The following is a 12950-nucleotide window of genomic DNA, read 5'->3' as shown; positions in this document are numbered from 1 at the left end:
CTGTCGGGTGCAAGCGATAATCGTTAGCATATACCTGGCATGCCGTGCAATGTTTGGTATGGTTATGCAATCCTCCAACATCCCTGGCCAATAATACCTGGCCAAGGTCAACTATCTGTTTAAAGTTCTTGGGCCTGCATGATTCTTGGCTGCTCCTCCGTGCATCTCCTTCATGACGTATTCTTGTTCGTCTCTTGCTAGGCGACGCCAGAGAGGGTGAATCAAGGATTTCCGGTATAGCAGTCCTCCAAGTAGGGTATACCTTGCAGCGTTCCTGCGTATTCTCCTGGCCTCACTGGCGTCTTCGTGTGGTTTCTGAGTCAGCAGGTATTCGACATAAGGCTTCATCCATGTATCCCCCTGGTTTATCCTGATTGCCATAATTTCCTGTGCTCTTTCAATGCTTATTTCCTCTAGAGTGTGAAATATTACTCCGGGGATCGCGGTTTGACCGATGATCATCTTTGACAGCGCGTCGGCTAGAGTGTTTTCCTCCCGGGGTATCCTGGTGATGGTGAATTTCTCAAAGAGACCGATCAGTTCTTATACCTTCTTCAGATACTTAATCATGTCCGTGCCCTTTGCCTTGTAGTCGTCGTTGATGTGGTTGACTACCAACTGAAAGTCGCTAAATACCCTGATGTCCGCAGCTCTGGCCTTCAGAGCTAGCTTGAGCCCCGCCAGCAGAGATTCTTATTCATCTTCGTTGTTTGTTACCGCAAACTTAAACAAGGTAGTCTGGAATGTCTTTTCTTTCTCAAGGTTGATCAGGACCGCCCCTGCTCCTTTTGTGGCTTCGCTTGAGGCTCCGTCCACAAAAAGAGTCCAGATCTGCTCTGGGCCAAGGTTGGTTGCCGCGATGGAACACTCTGTTACAAATTCTGCCAACGCTTGGCCCTTTATCGCGGTTCGAGGCTCGTACCTGATGTCAAATTCACTCAGTTCTACTACCCACTTCGTTAATCGCCCTGAGAGATCCATTTTCTGTAATATGCTCCTGAGTGGTTGATCTATCTAGACAACCATGGTATGAGCCTGGAAGTATGGGCGCAGCTTTCTTGCAGCCAAAACAAGCGCGTATGCCAACTTTTTTATGGTCAGGTAATTTAGTTCTGCCCCACTTAATACTTTGCTCACGAAGTATATGGGATGCATTACTCCTTCTGTTGTTTTGACCACTACTGCTGAGATTGCTTCTCCAGAGGTCGCAAGATAAACGATGAGCTCGTCTCCTGGGCTTGGGCCGACCAGTAGTGGCAGCTTCATAAGATGTGCCCTCAGCTCCTGAAACGCCTCCTCTGCTTCATCCGTCCAGGCGAAATCGGGTATTTTTCAGAGAGTTTTGAAGAAAGGTAGGGCCTTGGCCCCCCGTCTTGCTGAAGAACCTGGAAAGTGATGCCAACCTTCCGGTTAGTCTATGAACGTGTTTTTGACTTCGCGGACTAGGCATGTCTTTCAGGGCCGTAATCTTGGCGGGATTGGCTTCTATCCTTGTGTGGCTCACCATGAACCCTAGGAACTTTCCCGATGTTACACCGAACGCGCACTTTTCGGGGTTCAGTTTCATGTTGTAATCTTGGAGTTTGTCAAAAGCGATCTTGAGATTGGGTATCAAGTCTCTGCGAACTTTGCTCTTCAGGATCATGTCATCTACATAGCACTCGACCGTTCTCCCGAGCTGATCCCCAAATATTCTGTTGACTAAACGCTGGTATGTAGCTCCGGCGTTCTTGAGACCGAAGGGAATTTGTTGATAGCAGTACAACCCTCGATCTGTTAGGAACGAAGTGTTTTCCTGGTCTGCTAAGTGCATGGCGATCTGATGGTATCCTGCAAAGGCGTCCATGAAGATAAGCAGTTCATGGCAAGCTGTGGAGTCCACCAGCTGATCTATGGACGGCAGTGGGAAGCTATCTTTTGGGCAAGCCTTGTTCAGGTCGGTGAAGTTTATGCACATTCTCCATGTTCCATTCTTCTTTTTGACCAGAACTACGTTAGCCAACCATTCCGGGTATCGAGTTTCCCTTATTACTCCTGATGCCAGGAGTTTTTCGACTTGTTTGGCTATCTCAGCTTGTTTGTCTGCTGAGAAATTCCTTTTCTTTTGTTTTATTCGCTTGCTTCCTTCTCTAATGTTCAGTCTGTGGGTGATGATCCTGGGGTCTATCCCGGGCACCTCATCGGTTCCAAAGGCAAAGATGTGGCGATGTGCCCCTAGGAAGGTGGTCAGCTCTGCCCTCTCGCTTTTGTTCAGGGTGTTTTCGACGTAAGTTACTTCGTCGGCCTTTTCCCCAATCTGCACGGGCACTGTCGGGTCTGCTGTTGTCTACTACTTCTCTTTGATTTGTTCTTCCGCCGCTGCTTCGCCTCCAGTTGTCTGTTTTTGCGGAAGAAGCTCCTCTGGAGTTGGGTCGGTGACCGCTTCAGGTTCCGACATCGTGCTTTCATGTGTGATACGGTTAGTTTAAAAAGTCGTTGAATAAATTTCGGGTTACCGAATATGATGATTTGTTAGAGAGATGCCCTCCTTCTAGCGCCAAATGCTGATGTCGAAAATTGGCTCCCGGTTAAATCAGCATCAAAAAGGGAGTTGATGCATGACAACCTCCGTTATGATGGTATATTCTGTTTGAAGAGAAGAGATTCCTCTGCTCAGCTCCGCTTCTCTGCTCTGCTCTGGTCCTTTGCTCCAGCTCCTTGCTCCTTTGCTCCAGCTTCTTGCGCCTTTGCTCCAGCTCCTTGCTCCTTGTTCCTTGTTCCTGTTCATCTGTTCTCGAGGGGGGAAAACCTGCAAAGGGTTCGAAAACCGCTCCGAACCGAGAAAGAATTACCTGCAAGTAGCTAGGTTGGACCTGTTTTGCTATTAAAAGTTGCTCCTTTCTTTGGTATCTTTCTACGTTGTTGTTCGGGTTTGTCCGGGTGGCCTACTCCCACCATTGTTGTCACGCGTCACCTCCTGGTCACTTTGGACTGCATCACGATTCGGCACTATTGCTGGCCTTTTTCTTCCACCACCTTGTCGTTTATAGTCATATCCACGAGTGTGATTAACACCTATTTGCTTACCATTAGTTTGTTTTGTTTTAGTTGCCGCTCCCCTTTCATTCTGACCCAATCGAGATTTCGAAGTATTTTCAAAACTTTTATCACCCCTTGGTTGCGTGTTCTCGGTTAGGTGGACAGTACCCTGGTTTGTTGGTTTCGGCCTAATCAGACATAACGAGTCCACATGTCCAAAAACCTTACACTCCGTACATCTATCCGGTTTCCACGAGTACTCTACTTGCACTTTGATCACTTTCTCCAAAGGTCCGTCATTAACCCTAATAGGGATTTCATCGGGTAAACACTTTTATGCTTTGACTTCTACACAAACTCGTGTAAAAGACATTCTCTCTTTCGATTTGGTACGACTATCCAGCATGAGAGGAACTCTTAACACACTTGCGATACGAGATATTCCTACCGAATTGCAAAAAGGGGAGGGATATTTCGTAGACTTACCCAGATTGGAATTGTTTTCATTTCCTGTAATTTTTGTTCAACATTTAGTTTCCATGGCCTTACAATGAATAGACGACCCGAAATGAAAATAGGTTCATGTTCCAATGCACGTCTTCTATCATCCGATGACGAGAATTTGATACATAGGCTTGATGATGCATAAAATGTCCAGACGTTGACTAACGTCTGAAGAGTCAAAGATCAGACTAGAAGTCTCTTTGAACGACTCGGCTTAAGGCAGCAGGACAGCTAAAACCCCTGATGGTCCACCACAAATTTCCCTAACTGGGAGGTCAGCCAGAAGAAACCATATCTGCACAAAACGCCCTCGGCATGGACAGATCAGCCCTGGGATCTCTAAAGGAATAAGGGGGGTCTCCACAGGTTCGGCCCATATCTTACGCTCAGAACTGGGACGATATCAGCGTTGCGCGACCTAATGACTTAATCCCGCACTTTCTAGAGAGATCTTAGTCAGTTACACATCTTGAAGTGTTTAAGCCCGATTGGACTCCACGTATCTAAAGAATGAAACTTCTCCTTTAGAGTCTATCACTCCGGCAAGATATCAACGAAGTATCCTTGAACTTAGGAACTTTCACTTATCAAAGATCCGGGATAGACTCGAAGAGAAACCCTAGATACACAAAAGAGGTAACTTCTATTACGGTTTCACGGCCACCGCCTCACCACCGCCACTAATCACAGTCGGTTTACCTTCGCCTATAAAAGGCCCCCCCTGATCGTCCTTCAAAGGACACGATCTCTAGAGAAACAACATATCCTCTCTCCCAAAAATACGATCACCCCCAATAACAGAGTTCTCATAACTCGCCCCCAAAAGGATCAATCAATATTCATTCTTATACTGCAAAGAGCACCCTGGTTGTCTTGAGCGTCGTAGCAGTTTTCGAACCCTCTGCAGGTTTTCCCCCCTCGGGAACAGACGAACGGGAGCAAGGAATCAGGAGCCGGAGCAAGGAGCGAGGAGCAGAGAAACAGAGCCGGAGCACAATAGCAGAATAGAGGAGCAGAAAGAAGCAAAGAAGCAGAGCTGAACAGAGGAATCTCTCTTCTCCAAACAGAATATACCATCATAACGGAGGCTGTCATGCATCAACTCCCTTTTTCATGCTAATTTAACCGGGAGCCAATTTTTGACATCAACATTTGGCGCTAGATGGAGGGGATCTCTCCAGCAAATCCTCACATTCGGTAACTCGAATCCTACTTAATAATTTTTCAGAACTAACTACTTCCCTGAGCTCCTCAGGCAAACATGTCTTCAGAGGAGCACACTCCACGTGGGACACCCCACAGATCTCGGAGCGCAGATGAACTCGCGGTTGAACTTGAACAACTCAAGACTGCTTACCTCCGAAGGGACGAGGATGTGAAACGATTGGAGGAAAGCCTCCGCAAAGCTGAAATAGCCAGGAGGGCTGCAGCACCCAGTGAAAGGAAAGAAGTAATCAGGACGTTCGCAAGAAGGCTCTTCTCGCCTGGCGACACCTACGCATCTGAGATCCTAACTCTGCAACCAGGCGACCAGATGCGTTTGGAGAGCATCTTGAGGGAACAAGGCGTGCAAAACCCAGACGAACCTTCTACCCCCAAGCATGCTGGGATAGGCGAGTGGTGCGTGGACGACCCCACCCTCTTCGAGTTGCTCATACACCAAGTTGCAGAACTAACGAGAGAAAAGGAGAAGGACAAACTCTGGGGAAGGACGGTAATTCGGCCGCCGCCTCTCAGCCGGGTAATACTGGAATACGAAAAACCGGCAAACTTCAAGTGCCCCAAGCTGGAACACTATCACGGCGTGGAAGACCCGGGAGTATTCATCAACAACTATGTTGCGAGGATGACATGGTGTACGACCAATAGAAATATATGGTGTGTGGTATTCGCCACCATCCTAAAAGGGTCGGCTCAGGCATGGTACCAAGCGTCGGGGTCAATAAAGTCTTTTGACCAGCTCGCCCAAGCTTTCTGCGAAGCTTTCCGAAGAAGCACCAGTATCAAGAGAGGGACCGACGAGCTGTTCAACGTGGTACAAGGAAAGAGCGAAATTCTAGCAAGATACTGGCAGAGATTTCGCAACTTTATGGTACAGGTTCTCGACCTGGAATCAAACATCGCTTTTGTCGCCTTACAGAGAGGTCTCGGACAAGATGACGTAATCAAAGATATCTCGGGGAGAAAGCCAGGCAGCCTCACAGATCTGATAGAAAGGTTGCAACAGTTTATCCGGACAGAGGAGAATTATTTGCGGATGAAGGAGGTGGCAAATATTCCTTATGAAAGTGAACGCCACCGAAAACGAAAACGGGAGGAGTCAGGCTACCCAAGGAAGGAGACACAAGGCTGACTTCACAACATACACCCCCCTAATGAAAGGAATGGAGGAAATTTTGCAGGTACTGATAGCGAAAGGAAAGGCTGAACTGCCCAAACCCAATGACGACCGAGGAGAGTTCGGATCCAAAGATATGACCGCGTGGTGTGCCTTCCACAGAGGTTACGGCCACAAGACCGAGGACTGTCGGCACCTCAAGAATCTGATTGAGGAGATGGTAAGAAAAGGAGAACTGGATAAGTACATCCATAAAGAACAGCGGCCCTACGAATACCAAAACAAAAAGCCGGTAAACAGGGCAGGAATCGGATCGGGATCTAAAACCAACGGTCAGGGCCCTACTTCTAGAAATGCAAACAAAGGCCCAGAGGGGTCCACCGGAGTAATAGGGAATATCAATACCATAGCAGGAGGACCTACCCTCGGAGGAGCAACCAAAGGCGAGCAGCGCAGATACGCCAACGAAGCAAAGAACCGACCAGTCTTTCTAGTCAAGCCGGCCATGGAAACTCCACCCATTGTCTTTACAAACGACGATCTGGTCGGGGTAATAACTCCACACGTAGATCCACTGGTAATAACAGCCATAGTTGCCAAGTGGAGGATAGGACGCATTCTAGTCGATACGGGGAGCTCCACAGAGGTCATGAGTCGAACGTGCTTCCAAAAACTCGGGGTAAGCGAACGTCATCTCAAATCTTATAAATCTTGCTTGACAGGATTCGAAGACAATCAGGTCGAAACAGATGGAATAGCGACCCTTCCAGTATTGATCGACGAAGGAGAATCAGCAAAGGCGATAATGCTAAACTTCGCAATCGTCGATAAAATGTACGCTTATAACATCATATTGGGCAGAAACTTCATGAGGGAGTCAGGAGCAATAGTTTCCATGAACCACCTCATGATGAAGTTCCCAATTCCGGGAACGAATCTCATCGGGACGGTCAGGGGAGACCAGAAAATAGCCCGGGAATGCTATCTCGTCTCTGCCCAGGGCTGCGAGCAAGAAGAAGTGAAACCAGTCACCATTGGAGGAGACAAAGTGTTCTACGACGACCCGACGGCAGATATGCAGAGCTGAAAACTAAGGTCATCACTACCCCTACTATCTTTCCTTTTTGAATAAAGCCATTAGGCAAAAGAAGTAGCATTACTAGCTACATATTTTACCTTATAAAATTAAAATATTTTTTTAGCATAAAACACTATAAAAGGAGGAGTCCTAGTAAAACTCATCTCGCTCTGAATCGAGCAGGTAGCCCCTCACAGCGAAAGCCACGACCAGGGGACCTAAAGGCAGCCTTGGTAGGTGAGAGCAGCGACCAAGGGCCTTAAGTTAAACAGCCTTGCTAAGGGAAAGCCACGATCAGGGACAGGATAGCCTCTATAGCTACGGAAACAATTGAGGGCCCCAAGGAACAGTCTTAGTTAAACTGAACTTTGCTCGAATAAAAACCGACCCCTCACCCAGGTCCCAAGGAGAAGTCCTAGTTACACTGATCGGCTTACGCCGGCAAAGGAGGTACTCCGGTAGCTACAGCTGCAACCCGAGGCCTCACAAGGAGGAGTCCTAGCTAAAATCAACCCTTTACTCGAGTGAAACGTGGTCTCTGGGGATCCCCAAGGAGAAGTCCTAGATAAAACTACCGCCCCGATGAAGGTGACCGGGGGTATAAGGAGAAGTCCTTGCGAAACTATTCATGCTTAAAATGAGGAAGACAGCCCTTGTAGCTAAGGCCATGACCAGCGGTACGGGAGTAGTCCCAGCGAAAACTAGTCGAGCTCAAGCCGACGAAAACAACCCTGCTAGCGAAAGCCACAACCAGGGACACGACAGCCTCGGTAACTATGGCGACGACCGAGGACCCTAAGGAGAAGTCCTAGCTAAGCTAGTTGTACTCAAGCCAACGAACCAGCTCTGGTAGCGAAAGCCACGACCAGAGGTCTAAGGAGAAGTCCTAGCTAAACTAGTTGTGCTCAAGCCAACGAAACCAGCTCTGGTAGCGAAAGCCACGACCAGAGATCTAAGGAGAAGTCCTAGTTACACTAGCCAGGCTCAAGCTGGCGAAACCAGCTTTGGTAGCGAAATCCACGACCAGAGGTCTAAGGACAAGTCCTAGTTAAACTTGCCGAGCTTAAGCTGGCAATATCAGCTCTGGTAGCGAAAGCCACGACCAGAGGTCTAAGGAGAAGTCCTAGCGAAACTTGTCGAGCTCATGCTGGCAATATCAGCTCTGGTTGCGAAAGCCACGACCAGAGGTCTAAGGAGAAGTCCTAGCGAATCTTGCCGAGCTCAAGCTGGCAATATCAGCTCTGGTGGCGAAAGCCACGACCAGAGGTCTAAGGAGAAGTCCTAGCGAAACTAGTTATGCAAAGACAGCTCTGGTATGGACAACCAGGGGCGGAGTTAAAAACTCTGACACTATTCAAAACTTTTTACGCAGGGCTAATTCGGGTTATGTTTTGCAGAAGGAAATAGTGAGCTTAGGGCATGCTAGACTAGGTCTGAAATTATTTCTTTTGCAGGAACGATCATTCGGAGCATGCGTAGTAAGCCTAAGAAAAAACGCATTAGTAAGTATAGGGCTAGTTACATTAACTTTTTTATTACATACTTAAGAAAACAGGAAAATACAGTCTGGCGGCAAGCTCTTATTCGCTAGAAGAAGAAGATGACGAAGGACCGCCAATATCCACTGAAACCCTGAGCATGACGGACAGAAAACGACTACCCCCACGGCGACGAACCAGAAATCCCACGGCAGAAAAGAGAGCAGGTTCGGAAGTGCTGGTAGTACCAGTCAAAGAATAAACCTAAGGATAAAGTGGCCTGGACGAACTGAGGGTAAAAAGTGATCGTCGTCCAGAAGATCATTCGGACGAAGGACGTCAACAAAACCCTCGCCAGCCACTTCCATGCAGAAGTGCTCAATGGAAAAGGACGCCAAAACCACCACTGGCATTTGGGTCTATTACAGAAGAAATTACAAAAAATCCAATAGTTGAAGGGCAAACAAAAAACCAAGAAACGTGAGCCACAAAAACAGTCACATATCTCGGCTGGAGAGGAAATGAAAGTCTACCAGGTATCCCTTCCCAGAAATGTAGGCAAGACCGGAAGACAACCGAGGACAAAAGAACCCTCTTGGCATCATCACCTTGTCCTGAACACCTAAGCGGGAGGAACTACTGGTGATCCTTACCCTCCTTCGAGCTCAAACATAACGACACGTGAGGTTACCACGGTCATTATGAAGGAACTCATCCTTTATCACGGTCATTATGAAGAAACATTCCTCAAAACAAATACTTGGTATGGACTCGAACCGAGGCCTCATCCCGAATCTTTGAGAAGTAAGCAGGAAGAAATAACGAAGCAACAACAGAAGGAAAGAAATCTCAAAAAAATTTCAAACTTTTTGGCAGTGAAGAATTGGGAGGCCAAAGCAGGCTATTTATAGTGGGAGAGGACAACCAAGAGACCTCTCGGAAATAGATAAGAAGCATTAAAGGCAATAGACCAGACACGCCTCGAAAACACTCAACGAAATAATAACTAGGAAGTATGAACGGCTCAAGAACTGCGGTTACCAAGGTGGCTTCAGCGGGTTTCAAGGAGACGTGGTTCACTCACCAGTCACGACGCTCCACGCGTCTACGAATGGCAGAGAAGGATGCCGTGTGAAGTGATCCAAAAGATCAGCGCCGGAAGCATATATTCAGAGGATCAAATCTATGACGTCACCAAATCACGCATGGAGAAGATCAATTACTCGTGCAAAAGACGAAACGTGTCTCGGAATAATAAACCACACGTCAAAGCAAGAACACGGCTGGGTCAGCCCTAGCAAAGATAACACTTACTCAAAGACAATCTCCAATTCATGAACATCAATCAGCTCTGGAGTAATGACAGGGAGACAGAACTCCAACAAACAGTCATGGTCTAGGTAAGGCCCAAAGAGCTTCACGATACAGCTCTGGGACAGGTAACACTTTCGACTATTGGCCTTCAAAGTAAAACACACGAGTTGCTTCTACTCCTTAGTCTCTCTACTTTCAACTAAGGAGTGGCGGGACTCATGATGATGCATAAAATGTCTAGACGTTGACTAACGTCTGAAGAGTCAAAGATCAGACTAGAAGTCTCTTTGAACGACTCGGCTTAAGGCAGCAGGACAGCTAAAACCCCTGATGGTCCACCACAAATTTCCCTAACTGGGAAGTCAGCCAGAAGAAACCATATCTGCACAAAACGCCCTCGGCATGGACAGATCAGCCCTGGGATCTCTAAAGGAATAAGGGGGGTCTCCACAGGTTCGGCCCATATCTTACGCCCAGAACTGGGACGATATCAGCGTTGCGCGACCTAATGACTTAATCCCGCACTTTCTAGAGAGATCTTAGTCAGTTACACATCTTGAAGTGTTTAAGCCCGATTGGACTCCACGTATCTAAAGAATGAAACTTCTCCTTTAGAGTCTATCACTCCGGCAAGATATCAACGAAGTATCCTTGAACTTAGGAACTTTCACTTATCAAAGATCCGGGATAGACTCGAAGAGAAACCCTAGATACACAAAAGAGGTAACTTCTATTACGGTTTCACGGCCACCGCCTCACCACCGCCACTAATCACAGTCGGTTTACCTTCGCCTATAAAAGGCCCCCCCAGATCGTCCTTCAAAGGACACGATCTCTAGAGAAACAACACACTCTCTCTCCCAAAAATACGATATCTTCATATCAAGAAGGATCATCCCCCAATAACAGAGTTCTCATAACTCGCCCCCCAAAAGGATCAATCAATATTCATTCTTTTACTGCAAAGAGCACCCTGACTGTCTTGAGCGTCGGAGCGGTTTTCGAACCCTTTGCAGGTTTTCCCCCTCAGGAACAGACGAGCAGGAGCAAGGAATCAGGAGCTGGAGCAAGGAGCGAGGAGCGGAGACAGAGCCGGAACACAAGAGCAGAATAGAGGAGCAGAAAGAAGCAGAAAAGCAGAGCTGAACAAAGGAATCTCTCCCCTCCAAACAGAATATACCATCATAACGGAGGTTGTCATACATCAACTCCCTTTTTCATGTTGATTTAACCAGGAGCCAATTTTCGACATCAGCAAGGCTGAGTTACCATGAACCGTGATCTACGTTTCCCCCTTCGGTGTCCACTGCTTTGTTAATACACTATGAACTAATCCATACCTTAGTCTCTCACCAACAAACCTGCCCATCTGTATGTTCTCGAAGGATTTGATTTCTTGTGCGAAGTCTGACACATCACGTTCAGCCATAGTGCAACCATTCAACTATATTGGTGGAGAATAACTCAATTCGGCTCCATTTCCAACATTCTGAGTATGAAAAAGATCTGTCCAATTCACACGTTTATGGGCACTCCCTCCCAGATTACTAGAAGCACACAGATTTGTCGGCCCAGCAACACGTGCACTCTCTTCAACCGAAACCGAAATGTTGGCCAGAACCCTAGTTTCATGAGTAGTCTGCGTTTGAAGAACTTCCGTTCTGGTGGAGTTCGTGAATACCCCAGCATTAGGGTTTCGAAGAACATTAAAGAACATATTGTTTTTTATTGCATCGGCAAGTGGATTGTTACCTGATGTCGTCTTTTTCATGAAACCAGACCCTCCTTCATTACCACGAACAACAGTTCGTTCTTCATTTGCACGGACAACAACATGTGATGAAGCTTTACTAGACTTTGTAACTCGTGGAACAGAAACGTCTTTTACTAGATTTTGTTCTGATGTTGCGTTGAAACGTAGACCCACTAAATTTGAGTCTCTTTCTCCTATGATCGGCTGCTTTCGTTTTGAAACAGGAACAGACTCCTCTTCCATCTCATCTTCCTCATCTTCACTTGGTAAACGATTTCCAGACAAGAGATAACGTCCTTCACCTATCTCTCTCTCATCACGCATACTTGTATCATTCATGGTTGGCTAGTACCAGACCAGCAACAAGCTTTTCCGATCAGAAAACCTAGAAGGCAAGCAGCAAAACCCTAGAAAAAACACCACTTTTTCTCTCCTCACGTCACTTTCTCTCTCCTCAGCAAAAAATAGAGACAGTGCACAGTTTGGTGCGTGGAGGTGGTATGTTTGCTTGATCCTCTACTTGTTCCCTTCCACTTACCTCTTCTAAGCTCATTGTTGAAACTCCTACCGTACCCACTTCTTCTGTGCCAATCTTGAATGCACATCCTATGCAAACAAGACTGAAAAGTGGTATTTTGAGACCTAAGAGTATAGCTGATCATGTGGCTCATTATTTAGTTCCTCATGCCTTATCTGTTGACACATCTACAACTCAGATTGTTGAACCCACTAGCTATAAAGTAGCTATTAAGAATATCAACTGGAAGAGAGCAATGGAAGAAGAGTTCCAAGCCCTTATGGAGAATGAAACTTGGTCTTTAACACCAAGGTTACCTCATATGAATGTACTTCGCTGTAAGTTGGTTTTTAAAGTCAAGTACAATTTAGATGGGACTTTACAAAGGTGCAAGGCAAGATTAGTTTCTCAAGGGTGCAACCAACAAGAAGGGATTGACTATATACATTCAGTCCTGTTGTCAAGATTCAAACAGTAAGGGTTGTGCTGACTTTGGCAATCACTAAGAAATGGCCTATTCACCAATTGGATGTGTCAAATGCTTTCCTTCATGGAGAGCTTACTAAGACAGTATACATGAAGTAACCACCTAGCTTTGTAGATGCTCAGGTCCTGATTATGTTTGTCATCTACCCAAAGCCCTATATGGGCTTAAACAGGCTCCTAAAGCTTGGTTTCATAGGATTGCCAAATATCTTCAACATTGGCGGTTTCAAAAGAGTGTTTCAGGCACCTCTATGTTTGTATATAACTGTGATAGGAAAAAGATGATCCTTTTGCTCTATGTGGATGACATAATACAATCAGGCACTCATCTCTCTCTCTTCTTAATTAGTTGTTGTCTGATTTGGCCCCGGAGTTTGTAATGAAAAAGCTTGGGGACCTTCATTACTTCTTAGGTATAGAGGTTCAAAGGTCTTCTTGCTCATTACTTCTTACTCAAACTAAGT

The 12950-nt window shown here is 46.5% G+C and overlaps 1 protein-coding gene across 1 annotated transcript; it reads left to right on the top strand.

Annotated features, from left to right (window-relative positions):
• The first annotated feature begins 5906 nt into the window (after positions 1-5906).
• On the top strand, positions 5907-10876 carry LOC147537920 (uncharacterized). Its single transcript, XM_086642881.1, has 2 exons — positions 5907-6694; positions 10747-10876. The coding sequence occupies exons 1-2, from the start codon at positions 5907-5909 to the stop codon at positions 10874-10876; spliced, it is 918 nt and encodes a 305-aa protein (XP_086499007.1).
• Positions 10877-12950: the final 2074 nt, after the last annotated feature.

The sequence above is a fragment of the Eschscholzia californica genome, unplaced genomic scaffold (assembly GCF_041429995.1).
Source record: "Eschscholzia californica isolate CP2 unplaced genomic scaffold, dmEscCali1.0.p SCAF_5, whole genome shotgun sequence".
NCBI classification, from domain to species: domain Eukaryota; kingdom Viridiplantae; phylum Streptophyta; class Magnoliopsida; order Ranunculales; family Papaveraceae; genus Eschscholzia; species Eschscholzia californica.
The sequence above is the reverse complement of the archived record's forward strand: the minus strand, read 5'-3'. Positions and strand labels throughout refer to the sequence as shown.

Coding starts and splice junctions, on each gene's coding strand:
- LOC147537920 (XM_086642881.1), top strand. CDS start 5,907: ATGGAGGAAATTTTGCAGGTACTGATAGCGAAAGGAAAGGCTGAACTG. Junction 6,695..10,746: donor TTCGCAATCGTCGATAAAAT/GTACGCTTATAA, acceptor AACCCTTTGCAG/GTTTTCCCCCTCAGGAACAG.